General features: G+C 40.3%; 1 protein-coding gene across 1 annotated transcript in view; it reads right to left on the bottom strand.

Moving 5' to 3' along the window:
• rnf13 (ring finger protein 13) overlaps nucleotides 1-15,509 on the bottom strand; it is a 47,641-nt gene that overhangs the window by 13,203 nt on the left and 18,929 nt on the right. The window contains 3 exon segments of the mRNA NM_201044.1: nucleotides 4,307-4,412; nucleotides 4,566-4,656; nucleotides 6,802-6,889. Coding sequence (NP_957338.1) covers nucleotides 4,307-4,412; nucleotides 4,566-4,656; nucleotides 6,802-6,889 — 285 coding nt within the window.

Genomic DNA, 15,509 nt, shown 5'->3' with positions numbered 1-15,509 from the left:
GAAATCTTAAAAACATTGTAGGTTTGGTTAGTTTTCTGGAGTTTGTATGAACTGTTAAATAATCATTCTGGTCCAATCACTAAGATTATGCAGAAGCAGAGCTTGGTCCATTCTCAGCTGTGATTGTAGAGATTGAAAAATAACAGTTTAGCTTATTTGTCCAAAGATGGTTAGGAGCCATATAAAGCAAACATAAAAAGTTTGAGACTGATATTGCTGCGAGAATTAGGAATTCTTGACTGTGGGCTAATTCAGTAGCCATTATTGTAATTTTGAAAATTCTAACTGTGTTACAATATGATGGCATAAAACTGAAAGCTGTTTGCCTTAGGTTTAAGGAGACAGTAAGATTTAAGCACATTGTATTAGGGACAAATCCTAAAGAAAGTTACTTAGCCTTCTAAGATAATGCTCTGAAAGAATTGTTATTAGACAGAAGCTCAGGCAATTTTAGGCTTGATTCTTGCTTTGAAGATTGTAGAAACTGTGAAAAAATAATTCTGGTCAAATCACTAAGATAATGCAGAAGCAAAGCTTGATACATTCACTGTTGTGATTGTAGAGATTGTAAAATTAACAGTTCAGTGCATTTGTTCAAAGATTGTCAGGAGCCAAATAAGAATTGGGACTGAAAGAATGAAGTGCTATTTTATTAGCCACTATTTTAGCTTTGAAACAATAGTTGGAGTTTTCTGTGTATTTGAAATAGTCTTCAGTATAACAGACTGTTGTTCATTTAAATTTGAATAAGCACCTTTAATATCTCTAACACCTTTTGTTCTGTATTCACACCTCTGAGGGTGTCCTGTAACTACCATGGCTGAGTCTGCAAGGAACTATGCTAATGGAGCTACCCTGAGACCAACATCAGAAAAGCATGGAACAGAACCTCCATGTGTTACCATTGATCAGATGTTGGAAAATCTGAATGCATATTTGGACAAAAGGCTGGGACTGAGGAAGTGTCGTGATGACGTGTGCAAGAAGTACAGTATCAAGCACTCAGAGAGTGGATTGTGGGCATTGCCAGACATTAAAAGGGCTTATGGAAAGACACAGCGCTTATGCACAACCACCAAGAAGGATGGATTGTCTGTGATTTTGGTTAAGCAAATTCTTCAACATGAGCATAAGTGTGAGACTGACAGATTGGAACGTGAGAACAAAGCGGAGAAAGCTAAAGTTCGAGCACTGGCTGAACAATTGCAAAACTTAAAGAAGGATAAAGAAAGACTGGAAAATGAAAACAACAAGCTATTGACTTTGATCTCCAAACAGCTGGAATCAAGATCTTCAAGCAGCTTTGTTGACAGTGAGGCGGATCTTTCCATCAACACCTGTGTTCATGACCAAGTGAACTCAAAGATTAGATTAGCTCCTGTGATTGTCAAACACAGAAGGACTAACGTTGAAATTGACAATGAGGAGGGCTATGAAGACAATGGAGAGAGACTAACTCGCACTGTGACAAAATTGGTAAAGAAGTATGTTCCATACAGGACATACCATCCAGCTACTCCAGAGCAAGTTGACAAATGGTCAAAAGAGCTGCCAGATGTATACAAACAACCACGAAAGGTTTGGCAGTTTCTTCAACGACTGCAGAAAATCTACATTTTACATCCACTAGACGGTGTGATGATTCTTAATGTCACCCTAAGAGACAGTGACCAAAAGAGACTCACAGAAAGTGTTGAAAGAAGGATTGGTGAATCACAAGAAAACATAGAGGATGGATGGGAAGCCATAAAAAACTTCTTGTTTGAACTAAAACCTGCAGAGGTCAATTGGGCAAGAATTACCTCATGCATGCAGAAAACTGGAGAAAGTGTTGCAGAGTTTGAAGAACGCTTCAGACAAATATGGACGGAACATTCTGGTCTGAATACAAGTGAAGATCTTGACAAAGACACTGGAATACCCCTGAAAACAGCATTTGTCAACGGACTCAATCCTGAGATTTCTAAAGATCTTAAAATCAGGTATGATGACTGGGACAGCACTGTAACAACTTTCATCCAGATTGTTGAATGGTCAGCTAAACTGGAGAGAGCACAAGATGTCAGACTCAGATCTTTGCAATCGAAAAGTTTGTTTTACAAGAACAGAACAACTGAGGATGAGCAAAAAGAACGTGAGTATATGGGATACTCAAAACTACGAACTAAAGGAAGATGCAGAAATTGCAATGAAGAAGGACACTGGGCCCGTGAGTGCAAGCTCAGTTTAAAACATCAAAGCAAGGATGATGACCACCTGTTCAAGCAGTTTCAGCAGCTCACAATACAACAAAAACAGACTCTGCTAAATGCTGTACAGCCGCAGGGAAACTGAAGAACCTCTCTCTGCAGCACCAGCTAGTGACGTCTTTTCCAGAAGCTGATGAACTGAATGTGTATGCAAACAGTAAGATAAAAGCTGACACAGAAGTCTCAACAGATGAAGACAAGTTTGATGTCCTAGTAGATGGTGTTGCCAAACAAGCCGTAAAGGAGAGAGGTGAACATACAGCGGCATTAAGACAGCTTCAGCAAGACCACCGATCAGTCTTAGACAGAAAGCAGACTGCAAATGAAAACTCAACAAAAGAAATGCTGATGGAGGGTGCAATAGAACTGCATGATGGCAACCAATGCAGTACAGATGGAAATAGACTATGCCCTTTTGAACATGCCCTAAGCCAGCCCATGTCCACTGAAAATCTGACATCTGACAGCCTTGTCCAATACAAAGCAAGACTCAGCCTGGCAGTACATGAGGACAATAATCAAGTTTTGTCACCTCTGAAGAGGGGCCATAGTTTAGAGCCCAGAAAATGGATAAAGATACGACAACCTCAGATATTACCATTAAAATCTAGGTGTGAGAGCTCATATGAGAAGGTTTTAGTATCTGATTCAATAAATAAAGTTCAGGGACTTGATGAATGGATCAACGTGAGTTTGCCTAGAGACGAGGGATAGATGACAGTAGTGTTTTTCAGAGTCCAGATATGGCGGGACTAGAGTTTTTAGGCTCTAGCTTGTCGCCTGAGGATGAAGACATAAACCACCACTGATAAACACTGTAGTGTCCTGTCAATATTAAATAGGGACAGTTTCTATAGTTTCTATAGGCAGTTTGACAATTTCTCTAAAATCTTTTTTTGGGCAAGATACGTTTCCCTTTTCTCTTTTGTGTGATTGCAGGTGTTCCGATGTTCCAGAGAATGACCAGAGACACACAAAACCAGACACCTAGATGAACACACCTGAACATTCACAGAACACAACCACATCCGCTACTTCCACAACATCACAACTTCAAATAGAAATGGACTCAGGCATTTAAGGAAATGCAAGCTTCACCATGCCTTGTTATTCTGTCACTTTAAGTTATATAGCCTGTATTGCAGATTGCTGTATACATGATTAACTTGTTTTATGATCAAATATGATCAGAGGAGGGATTGAAAGATTATGTGCATTTTAGTTCACTTGCATTTACATTGATTAAACTCTGATGTGATATGATGGGGTGACCTGTGCCTCGACCCCCACAAACTGATAGGTGTGAACTAAATGACCCTTTTACAATCTCAATGGGTATTAGCAAAACAACAGCTGAAACATCTGAAGAGGGTCCTGCTGAGCTTCGTAAACAGAATGGTTTGTTTGATGCTAATATAAAGTACTGTCTCACAGACAGTACTTTGGGTTAAGTTACTTGAAGACCGACGGGTTAACATCACTGCTAAGGAACTGCACTATTGATTGTCTTCAATAAAGTCTTCTCTCCGTAAGAAATTTGGTCAGCATATTTATTTTATGTATTAGAGTAATCTAATACATTGGCGAGCCACCCAAGAACGGTTAAGCCAAATACAGCAAAATCTAACAAGAGCCACCTTTCTGCAGATTTTAGTTGCAACCCTGACCAAACACACCTGTTTGTAATTATCAAGTGCTGCTTTAGGTACTATTAATTGGTTCAGGTGTGTTTGATCAGGGTTGGGACTGAATTCTGCAGGAAGGTAGCTCTCCAGGAACAGGGTTGGTGACCCCTGGTTTAGAAAATATCCTGCTGTCTGTATGAAAATATTTCAAATATGTAGGCTTGTGTTTTTATAAGACTTTAACTTTCAGGATATTTTTGGGTTTATCTGTATTTCCAGCACTTCTGTAGGCCTGGAAAATGACTAAAACTCCATGCCTCTGTATGAACCCTGCTTAATTTCAATCAAACCCATATCTAAATATCATGAGATGCATGCGTCCATAACTATATTCTTCAGGTATCGTTTTCTGCATAATTGCACACGACTCACCATGAAAACTACGATGAGGATGAGGCAGATTCCCACAATGATGAGGAATGGGATCAGATAATATTCCAGAGGCAGACTGAAGTCCGGCATGAGGATCACGTGACCCCTGGAAACACGCACACGTTACATTTCTTCACAGAGAACGTTGTGGTTTTTTGATATCTGGTGAGGCGCAGTCATATGACGAGCAGAGCAGCAGAACTGATCAGCTGTTTGTGTTAAGTAAGCGTCTGAACAGTGAAGTATTCAGGAGCCTCACCCTTTCTCATAGATGTAGTCCTCTTTCAGAGAGTTGGCCGCTTCTTCACCGATAAACACAGAAGGGATGTCTATCTGCTTCAGGATATCCACTGCAAAGAAATCAATAACATTAATAACATCAATAAGATTTCAACAATACACATATAGCTATGAGATTCTGATTCAGCTTGATTCCTTAAGTAAACAATTGTTATGAGTGTAGATTTTGTCATTCCTCCATCCCCAGCATCACCTGCCTAATTCTGCTCGAAATCAATTTGGCACTTCAGTGTTATTATTTAAAGCTGATAAATTTATTTAAAGTATGTTAGGACTAGAGCTTTTTTTTGTCTCTTGAATCGATTTTGAGCTTAGATTTTAAACAGCAGACGGCGTTCTAGGCTAGTTTTAAACAGCAGACGATGCTCTAGGCTGCAGACGGCGCTCTAGGCTAGTTTTCAACAGCAGACGGCGCTCTAGGCTAGTTTTCAACAGCAGACGGCGCTCTAGGCTAGTTTTAAACAGCAGACGGCGCTCTAGGCTAGTTTTAAACAGCAGACGGCGCTCTAGGCTAGTTTTAAACAGCAGATGGCGCTCTAGGCTAGTTTTAAACAGCAGACGGTGCTCTAGGCTAATTTTAAACAACAGAGGCGCTCTAGGCTAGTTTTAAACAGCAGACGGCGCTCTAGGCTAGTTTTAAACAGCAGACGGTGCTCTAGGCTAATTTTAAACAACAGAGGCGCTCTAGGCTAGTTTTAAACAGCAGACGGCGCTCTAGGCTAGTTTTAAACAGCAGACGGTGCTCTAGGCTAGTTTTAAACAACAGATGACGCTCTAGGCTAGTTTTTTTAAGTAAACAGCACTCTAGGAAGGTTTTAATAAAAGATGGAGCTCTAGGCTATTTTTTAACAGCAGACGGCGCTCTAGGCTAGTTTTTAACAGCAGACAGTGCTCTAGGCTAGCTTTTATCAGCAGATAGCGCTGTAGGCTCGTTTTTCATAGTGGGTGATGTTCTAGGCTAGTTATTAACAGCAAACAGCATGCTAGGCTAGTTTTTAACAGCGGACAGCGATCTAGGCTATTTTTTGACAGCAGATGTCGCTCTAGGCTAGTGTTTAACAGTAGATAGCGCTCTAGGCTAATTTAAACAGCAGATAGCGCTCTAGGCTAGTTTTTAACAGCAGGTGGTGCTCTAGGCTAGACTTAACAGGAGATGGCGCTCTAGGCTAGTTTTGAACAGCAGATTGCACTCTAGGCTAGTTTGTTAAGCGGACAGCATGCAAGGCTCGTTTTTAACAGCGCTCTAGGCTGCTGTTTAACAGCAGATGTCGCTCTAGGCTAGTGTTTAACAGTAGATGGTGCTCTAGGCTAGTTTTTAATAGCAGACAGCGATCTAGGTTAGTTTTTTGACAGCAGATGATATGCTAGGCTAGTTTTTAACAACAGACAGCACTCTCGACTAGTTTTTTATCACAGCAGACAGCGTTCTAGGCTAATTTTTAACAGCAGCTAGAGCTAGCTTTTTAACAGTAGACGCACTCTAGGCTAGTTTTTTAAAGCAGATAGCGCTGTAGGCTAGTTTTTAATAGTAGATGATGTTTCAGGCTAGTTTTGAACAGCACATGGCGCTCTAGGCTAGTTTTAACAGCAGATGACATACTAGGCTAGTTTTAATAGTCGAAAGCACTAAAGTCTATTTTTAACAGTAGACACACTCTAGGCTAATTTTTACTAGCAGACGTTGCTCTAGGCAAACTTTTTTACAGCATATAGGGTTCTAGGACAGTCTACCGGAAGACGATGCTCTAGGCTAGTGTTTAACAGCAGATGGTGCTCTAGGATAGTTTTTAAAAGCAGATTGCACTCTAGGCTAGATTTACACAGCTCAAAATCAATGCAGCTCTCCATTTTTAATCAAATTAGGCTACTAAATCGTCCAGATAACATTGAACACATACAATAAAAGTCCTGCAGAATATTTCAGACCACACAAGTAGAGTAAACAGGCTTAAAACAGTTATTCTGCACCGACAAGAGGCTTAATAAATGACATCAGATCTAATTGTGGCATAATCTGCTCCTCCAGGAACGCTGAGGTCTGGTTTCTCCCAGTCAGTTTCCCCTCACGGCCACATCTCGACTGATAAAAACAGCGGCGGTTATGAGCAGCACAGGGCCGGAGGAGGTTTGTGAATCGCAGCATTGTCCCTTGTGTCTCGGCTGCATGTTTTATGCATTGCTGTGCAGGAACTTACGGTCTTCGGATCCCATGCTGATTAAGTCATCAGAGTCCACATTGTGGACAATCGCCGCCTTGTAGCCGGCCTTCTGCGCATGGAGGACCTGAAGAAGAAGAAGAAGAAGAAGACTCCAGCATTGTGTTGAGAATAACACACAGGCGTCATGCATGAGCTCTACAAAACACATATTCAACACAGCTCTTGCATGACACACACGGGGGTTTCATGGGCTAGTCAGAATGGCTGTTTGCTAATTAACATGTGGAAAGAACTATTTGTGTCAATACATCACAATGCGTCCCATTTAAAGGGTTAGCTCACCCAAAAATGAAAACTCTGTCATTCTGTTCAAACCTATTGAGGTTTTTCTTCCGTTAAACACAAAAGAAGATATTTCGAAGAATGTTGGAAACCACTGATTTCTACAGTATAAAAAAAAGATAGTATGGAAGTTAATGGTTACCAGTTTACAACATTCTTCAAAATATCTTCCTTTGTGTTCATCAGAAGAAGAAAAAAACAAAGGCTTTAAACCACCCTGGAGGGGGGGGGGGTGCATTACATTATAGCCCCTTTCACACAGTGATACAGGTAAATATCTGGAAAATTTCCGGAACGACTTTACCGGTAAATTCAAAAAAGCGCTGTTCACGCAGGCGAGGACGATATGGAATTTTTCCGGAAAAGAGCGTTCACACATCCATTCCAAAATACCGGTAAATTCTGACATCATCAACCAGAAATGAGCTCTAAACGCCTGCGCTTGTGTTTGTAAACATTTGACTACATCACAAACTCTGTGGATGATCAGTATTGTGAACAACTTCGATGAAATATAGAGAAACACTTTCGCATGTCGAGATGTACATGATGTGTGTGTGCTGGCGCTTACGGGCTGTTTCACGGGCACACACAAAGCTTGAAGGTAAACAAACAACGGCTAATCATAAGCACCTTATCGATATTTATTTACAAGGTTGGCATTAAGTTGAACATATAAACGTTATCTGACTAACGCCCCATTCACACGGGGCGTCAGCGTCAACGCTTCCCATTCACTTTGAATGGGTGACGTCACACGTTGACGAACTGCATTGTGGATCCGTCAGCGCCGCTTTAGAGGCATTGCTCGCTGCAGAAGTTGGGACTAGCTCAACTTTTCAAGCGCCAACGGAAGAGTCAGCCAATCAGATGGCTGTATGCAAATACACCAGCTAGACAGTGGCCTATTGCTGACGCAATTTCATTGGCTGACGCTTCTATGACGATCGTTTCAGCCCCAACTTCAGACATGCCTTCAGTCAAGCGTTGTCGCTGAAGCCCCGTGTGGATGGGGCGTAACTTCTAGCAGCTAAATGTGTCTGGGAAAATATCCAAAGGCTTTTATTAACATAAACCGCGCGGACGTGAATGCGTCTGACTGTTCTGATTGGCTAAAGTAGACGTCTCATGTCAGCATGTTCTAGACGTGCACGCGCTCTTTCCGGCAATCTTCCCTCTGGGTTAACACAGTGCTGCATTCCGGCAAATTACCGGTAACGTTACAACTTCTCTTGAATTTACCGAATTTACCGGTACTTTCAAAAAGGGCCTGTTCACACATACACACCTTTCCGGAAAATTGCCGGTAAAGGTCTGTATGTGTGAAAGGGGTTATCAGTACATTATTAACTTTGACTTAAACTTTCGGGCTTCATCGAACATGGACCTTCAGCAGTGGCTGGGTGTGAGTGTGACGCGGCTGGGATGAGAATCAGCAAGCCATGGTGCTCCATGGGAAAAGGGTGGTTTGCCATCTCCAGGTTGGAGGAAAGTCTTTACCCTAGGTGGAGGAGTTCAAGTATCTCTCGGTTTTGTTCATGAGTGAGAGAAAGATGGAGTGTGAGACTGACAGGCAGATCAGTGCAGCGGCAGCAGTAATGTGGTCAATGTATCGGTCTCCTGTGTTAAAAAAGGAGCTGAGCCGAAAGGTAAAGCTTTCGATTTACCGGTCAGTCTACGTTCCTACTCACACCTAGCTTTGGGTCATGACTGAAAGGAAAAGATTGCGGATATCAGCGGCTGAATTGAGTTTCCTTTGCAGGGTGGCAGGGCACTCTCATAGATAGAGTGAGGAGCTCTGTCACCCGGGAGGAGCTCGGAGTAGAGCCGCTGCTCCTCCACATCGATAGAAGTCAGCTGAGGTGGCTCAGGCATCTGTTTCGGATGCCTCCTGGACGCCTACCTAAGAGCTCATATGTCACAATACAGAATTTATACAGTTTAACAGTTTTGTTGATTGACTACATGCTTTTACATACAGGCATATAATGTTGTCATCAATTAATTTTAAAAGAATCAAATTAAAATATCTTTTCAATATATTCAATAAAACATATATAAATTAAATTATAAATACTTTGGACAGAATTCAGTGTAAATATAAGACATTATTTATAAAAATACACCTACAGAAATATTTTTAGTGTATGAACATGAATAGAGCTGTCGTTTTTGATTTAACAGGCGCAAAACTACATGATGAATGCTGTGAGTTTGCGTCAGGATGATGATACATGGGCCGACTTTTTGAGCAATGTTGCTGCCATATTGCAGGGTGTGATGCTGCTTGGCTACTTTCATGAAATAGGATGTGAGGTCTAGTTATCTACCTGTCCTCACTCACTATGCTTCAGTTTAGTCCCTGATTTATCAGGGGATGCCACAGCCTAATGAACCACCAATTATTCCAGCTTGTGTTTTATGCAGTTGATTCCCTTCCAGCCACAAACCAGTACTGGGAAACACCTATACACTTTCGCATTCACACATGCCCTTATACACTAGGGACAATTTAGTTTATCTATTCACCCATACTGCGTGTTTTTGGACTGTGGGGGAAACCCGTTATTTACCTGCCAAGTGAAACTAAAACATGTAGTAGTACTTTGTACTTAAGTACTTATTTTGAGGTCGTACTTTGTTTCTTTTACTTGAGTATAAAAGTGTAGTCAGTACTTTAACTTTTACCAGAGTTGTTTTAAACATGAGTAGCTGTACTTCTACTTAAGTAAAGGATGTGTACTTTTGCCATCTCTTCAAGTTAATAAAAACAAAGGTCCTGTTTTTGTCTATAATTTGTATCAAAAGCCTGTTTTCATGCGCAACAGCGGCCACTAAAGGCAGAATGGAGAATTACAGCAGCCAAACTGTCAGCTTTCATAGGTAAACATCTAACATTATGATCAAAACAGTCTCCAAACGCATATTCTAGTGCAGAAGTATTGAATCTAGAAGAGCGGAGAGTGAGGGTGAGCTGTAAATAATCTGCTGTGGAGCCGCATTCCTGCAGCGCTGCTTTAGTGATTAGTGAATGTTTGCGCAGACGAGAGATAAAAACATTCAAGACATTCCACAGAAACGCAATCTCTCGTCTCGGGTCACGTGAAGCTGCTCGCCGGTGTAAAACTCCGAACACACCGCAGTTTAAACTGCTGCTGAGACCCGTGTCTGCCAGTTTTAGAGATTTTGCACACCGAATGACAATTAGGTTTACTGTACAGCGGGGAAAATAAGTATTGAACATGTCATGCTTTTTCCTGGGAATAATATTTGTAAATGAGCTGTTGACATGGAACTGAAGCAGATTTTGGTAAAACCCAAACAGCGCGAACAAAAAATAAAACAAGTTATGTGTAATAATACTTTATATACAAGGCTTTTAAGGTGATGGCAGCTTAAAGACACCTTTCATATGGAGAATGAAGTCACATGCATTGCTCAGGTGTGAGTTTTGTCTCATCTATCAAAATCTAAGCTCTAAATTGAGCTCAGGTACATTCTGTTTCCACTGATTGTTCTTGAGATGTTTCAGCAGCTTCACCTGTGGTCAATTCAGTTGATTGGACATGATTTGAAAAGGCATACACCTGTCTATATATGGGCCCAGGGTTGAGTCAAAGCACAAACCAAGCATGAAGACAAAGGAATTGTCTGTAGAGTTCAGAGACAGGATTGTCTTGAGGCACAAGGCTGGGGAAGGTTACAGAAACATTTCTTCTGCTCTAAAAGTTCCACTAAGCACAGCGGCCTCCATTATCTGTAAGTGGAAGATGTTTGAACCACCAGGACTCCTCCTAGAGCTGGCCGGCCATCTAAGCTGAGTGATCGGGGGAGAAGGGCTTTAGTCAGGAAGGTGATCATTGACCCGATGGTCACTCTGTCTAAGCTCCAGCGTTCTTCTGTGCAGAGAGGAGAACCTTACAGAAGGACAACCATCTGTGCAGCAATCCACCAATCAGGCTTGTATGGTAGAAAAGCCTGGAATTTGCCAAAAGGCATCTGAAGGACTCTCAGACCATAAGAAACAAAATTCTCTGGACTAAAATTTAACTCTTTGGAGTGAATGCCAGGCGTTACGTTTGGAGAAAAGCAGACATGTCATTATGGGGTACTGTGTGTGGAATGTTCAGGAAATCAATGAATTTAATCCATTTTTGAATAAGGCTGTAACATAAACAAATGTAGGAAAAAAGTGAAGCGTTGTCAATACTTTCCGGATGCACTGTAACTAGGTTAATAGGCGTGTCACGATTTCGGTTTTTAATCGAAATCGATCGAAATTTATGCTCAATTTCGATTATCGAATCAAAAAATAGAATCGTCGATGCTGCCACGCCCCCATGTCACGTCAGCTTGGCTTGCCAAGCCGGAAAAAAGCAGGCTTGTTGAAGTGCTTGTTAAACTGCATAAGCAGGAGACCCGTCGACAGAACTTAAACCCTCTCCTCTTTCAATGAAGTCGCCGGTGTGTAAGCATTTTGGATTTCCAGTGAGTTATGTTGACAACGTTCATGTTGTCGACAAAAAAACACAGTTTTGCAAGCTCTGCTATGTACGTATTACGTACGGTTTGTCCGATAGACAACACCGGCATCGCGATCCTCCGCCCGCCCCTGTTGCATATCCGCTCGTGAAAAGTACACACTCAGGCCCTGTTTACTCTGTCTTTGTTTTTAAACGGCATTTTAGAACGACAACGATTTGACATCCATAGTGGCGTGTAGCATTTCTGAGCAGCCCTCCTTCCTCTCTACCTCTGAAACATCACGTGACCACACAGACACAGACGCACACACAGCCATGCGCTCGAGACAGCAGGTCCAGGCAGTCAGAGGACTGCTTCAATCTTTCACTCACTTGTACTTTGTCATTTTAGCGAACACCTCAGAAACTGTTGGCTGGTTCCTGTTGGTTGTGCGTCTTTTTTACCGACGCCATTATAACGACACAGATCACTGCCTATTCACGAGTCCCGCAGAAAAAGTGATTGACAGGTGGTAATTATGTGTGTATCTTGCCTTTATTCATTTACTGTATGATTTGTTTATGGATAAAAAAAAGACCATGCAGGTCAGGTAGTTTAAACGGTAGGCTAAAAATAATTAATTGGTCATTAATTAATTAATTATTCATAATCGAAAATCGAATCGAATCATGCCTTTAGAATCGAAAATGTAATCGAATCAAGAATTTGGAGGATCGTGACACCCTTATAGGTTAATTAGGGTAATTAGGCAAGTCATTGTAAAACAGTGGTTTGTTCTGTAGACAAAAACAAATATTGCTTAAGGGGGCTAATAATATTGACCACAAAATGATTTTTAACATTTAAAAACTGCTTTTATTCTAGCCGAAATTAAACAAATAAAAATATTATAGAAAATAATGTGGAAAAAACTCCTTGCTCCATTAAATATAACTTTGGGAAATATTTGAAAAGGAAAAACTAAATGTAATAATTAGTATGTCTACATAAAGCCTAAAATCTCTACATTTAAACCAACCAAATGAACTCGGACATAAATGTTCTCTGGTTTTGTCATCCATAAGAAACGAATGCGAGGTAATCTCTGTCCCGTCTGATTCAAGAATTCCCGCCTCCGGCATTCAACCCCAAATCACATGACGGGAAAACGCTTGAACGCTCAGGAATGTAAATGTGTGTTTGCTTTATTCCTCATATAATACTAATGTTTTGTGTTTCAGCTATCCGCAGCCCACTTATTGCTCTTGTTTTGCATCTTTATTGGTTTGGTTATTTTTGTCTAATGCCAGTAATCGGCCTTAAAGAAGCGGGAATGGCCTGAGGGGCGGATTAGTATTATTTCCTTTGTTTGTTTTTGTATTATTTCCTCACTGTGTGTCAACACATTATGGGAACCGCTTGTTTGGGTTGTAGAGCTGAGGTAATGTAATATGTGTATTTGACATTATTGGTTTGTGCATAATGAATTCGCTGATTCTGAGTGTGTGCGCGGTATATTTAACTATTTGGATTTTGGTTTAAAGTAGGCTTGCATAATATATGATTTCAGCATTGATATCGCAACGTGATCCTTCGCAATAGTCACATCACAGGATACGTAATGTTGAGTTTGTGTTATAAATCATCGTTTACATGTGTTTTAGATGCCTTTAATTGGACAATGACCTTAAAAGCATTTAGGTATACGAAATTGTTCTATTTGTGACCTTAACTACGATTAATTTATTGAATTATTTGTATTTTGATCATTCAGCTACCATAGATAAATACCGTTAAACTTTATTTCAATTTTATCTTTTTCCTGATTGTATTTATAGATTGTTATGCATGAAAATACTTACAACACAAGTATTTTCCTCTTTCACTTCTCATACTGACGGAGGGAGCGATTCGTTTGTGAATGAATCTCCGTTATGAACGATTTGTTCACTAGCCGACAATAATACAAGTTTCTGGCAGCGCAGCATCTCGTTGTCATATTTCTTTAGCATTGTTTGCTGAAGTCCAGCATCTTCACGTAATAACACTGTTTTGACTAGTGCAGCTGAATAACTTTTGTCCTGGGAGCACTGTACCAATGTGGCGGCGCTATTGACGCATGCTCAGGGTCCCTATGCGATATCTAGTGTATATATCTATGGACGAATATCAAAGAAAAACAGCATGCTGGTAATATGAGAACATTTAGGTTTCAAAAACAGACACCAAACAACGGTGCATTAGATAGCTACTAGATTGAGTGTCACTAGCTATATACAGACTATTGAGCTGAAGCTACACTACAAAACTAAAATCGCAAATCAAATATGTCAAAATAAATAAATAATAAAATAAATAAAAAAAATTGCAATGAGATATTTTCCCTAAATCGCACAGCCTCAATTCCAAATGTTCTTACATTACAAATTCCTTCCAAATAAAGATATTAAGTTATCTGGTGAAATTGTTTTCATATCGAAATATATAATCGCAAAATAAAAGAAACATCCCAATGCTAGATGTTTACAGTATCATGCAGCCCTAGCTTAAAGCTCAGTATCGAGTTGTCGAGCAAAGCATTTATTGCCCTCCTACAGTGTTCGCCACCAATAAATGTTGGCAAACTGTTTACAAAGAACCTGTGTTTTGGTTTTTGGGAGTTATTAAAGTGAAAACGGGCCTTGTAACACTTGAAGAGATGAAAGCTGTGCTTGTAAGATGGCCGCTGAGTGACTTGCCCTAAAAGGACTTTGGTTTAGTGTAGTACAGGTGTGTTGCATGGGGCAAAGTGCGCAGGTGGTGTTTCATTCTTCATGTGTTTGCTCACAGTGTGTAAGCAGAGAAACTCTTTACGTTTATCAGCACATTTACTGATTATTTGGACAGAGGCGTGTCTGTGTGATCCTTAATGGCAGAGAAGTCAAACGAGGACATTTTATCAAGAAAAATTATATATGATGTATATATATATATATATATAAATTGATCTTTTTTTTTTTTGTTTCTTTGTTTTTCATTCATCCATTGATTTTACTTCGGCATAATCTCTTATTTATCATGGGCCACCACAGTGGAATGAACCGCCAACTATTCCGGCATATGTTTTGCGCAGTTGATGCCTTTACAGCTGCAACTCAGTACAGGGAAACACCCATATACTCCCAATTACACACACACACTCGTACACTACGGCCAATTTAGTGAATCTAGCGCATGTGTTAGGACTGTGAGGGAAACCAGAGCACTCAGAGGAAACCCACACCAATACTGGTGGAACATGCAAACTCCACACAGAAATGCCAACTGACCCATCCGGGACCTGAACCAGTGACATTCTTGGCTTCTTGCTGTGAGGCGACAGTTCTAAACACTGACCCATATCATTTACTAAATGTATTAAAAATAAGCGGATCAAAAAGTGTCCTAAAACAATAACAGGTGCTGTTCAATAGTTTTAGGACAACGTTTTGAATCACTTCAAATGCTGACATCTGTATATTTTAATTAAATATAATTTAGCTTTATTCATTCATTTTCTTTTCGGCTTAGTCCCTTTATTAATCTGTGGTCGCCACAGCAGAATGAACCGCCAATTTATCCAGCATAGGCTTTAGGCAGAGGATGCCCTTCCTTCGCTACCCAACACTGAAAAACATTCACACACACACACACATACACTATGGTCAGTTTTGGCATACCCAAATCACCTATTCCACATGTGTTTGGACTGTGGGGGAAAGCGGAGCACCCGCACTAACACGGGGAAAACTAATCAAGGTTTATTTTAAAAATAAATATATTATTAGATTTTTTTAATAAGTTTGTTTCTTTTATTTAAAAAAATAATAATACAATTTCTAAAAAACTAAAGGGCTAATAAAATCGACCTTATCCGTTTTTATTTTTCTATTATTACTATTTTTATTCCAGACAAACTA

This window comes from Danio rerio, chromosome 22 (assembly GCF_052040795.2).
Source record: "Danio rerio strain M-AB ecotype USA chromosome 22, GRCz13ab, whole genome shotgun sequence".
Taxonomy (NCBI): domain Eukaryota; kingdom Metazoa; phylum Chordata; class Actinopteri; order Cypriniformes; family Danionidae; genus Danio; species Danio rerio.
This window is presented reverse-complemented; position numbering and strand designations above follow the sequence as displayed.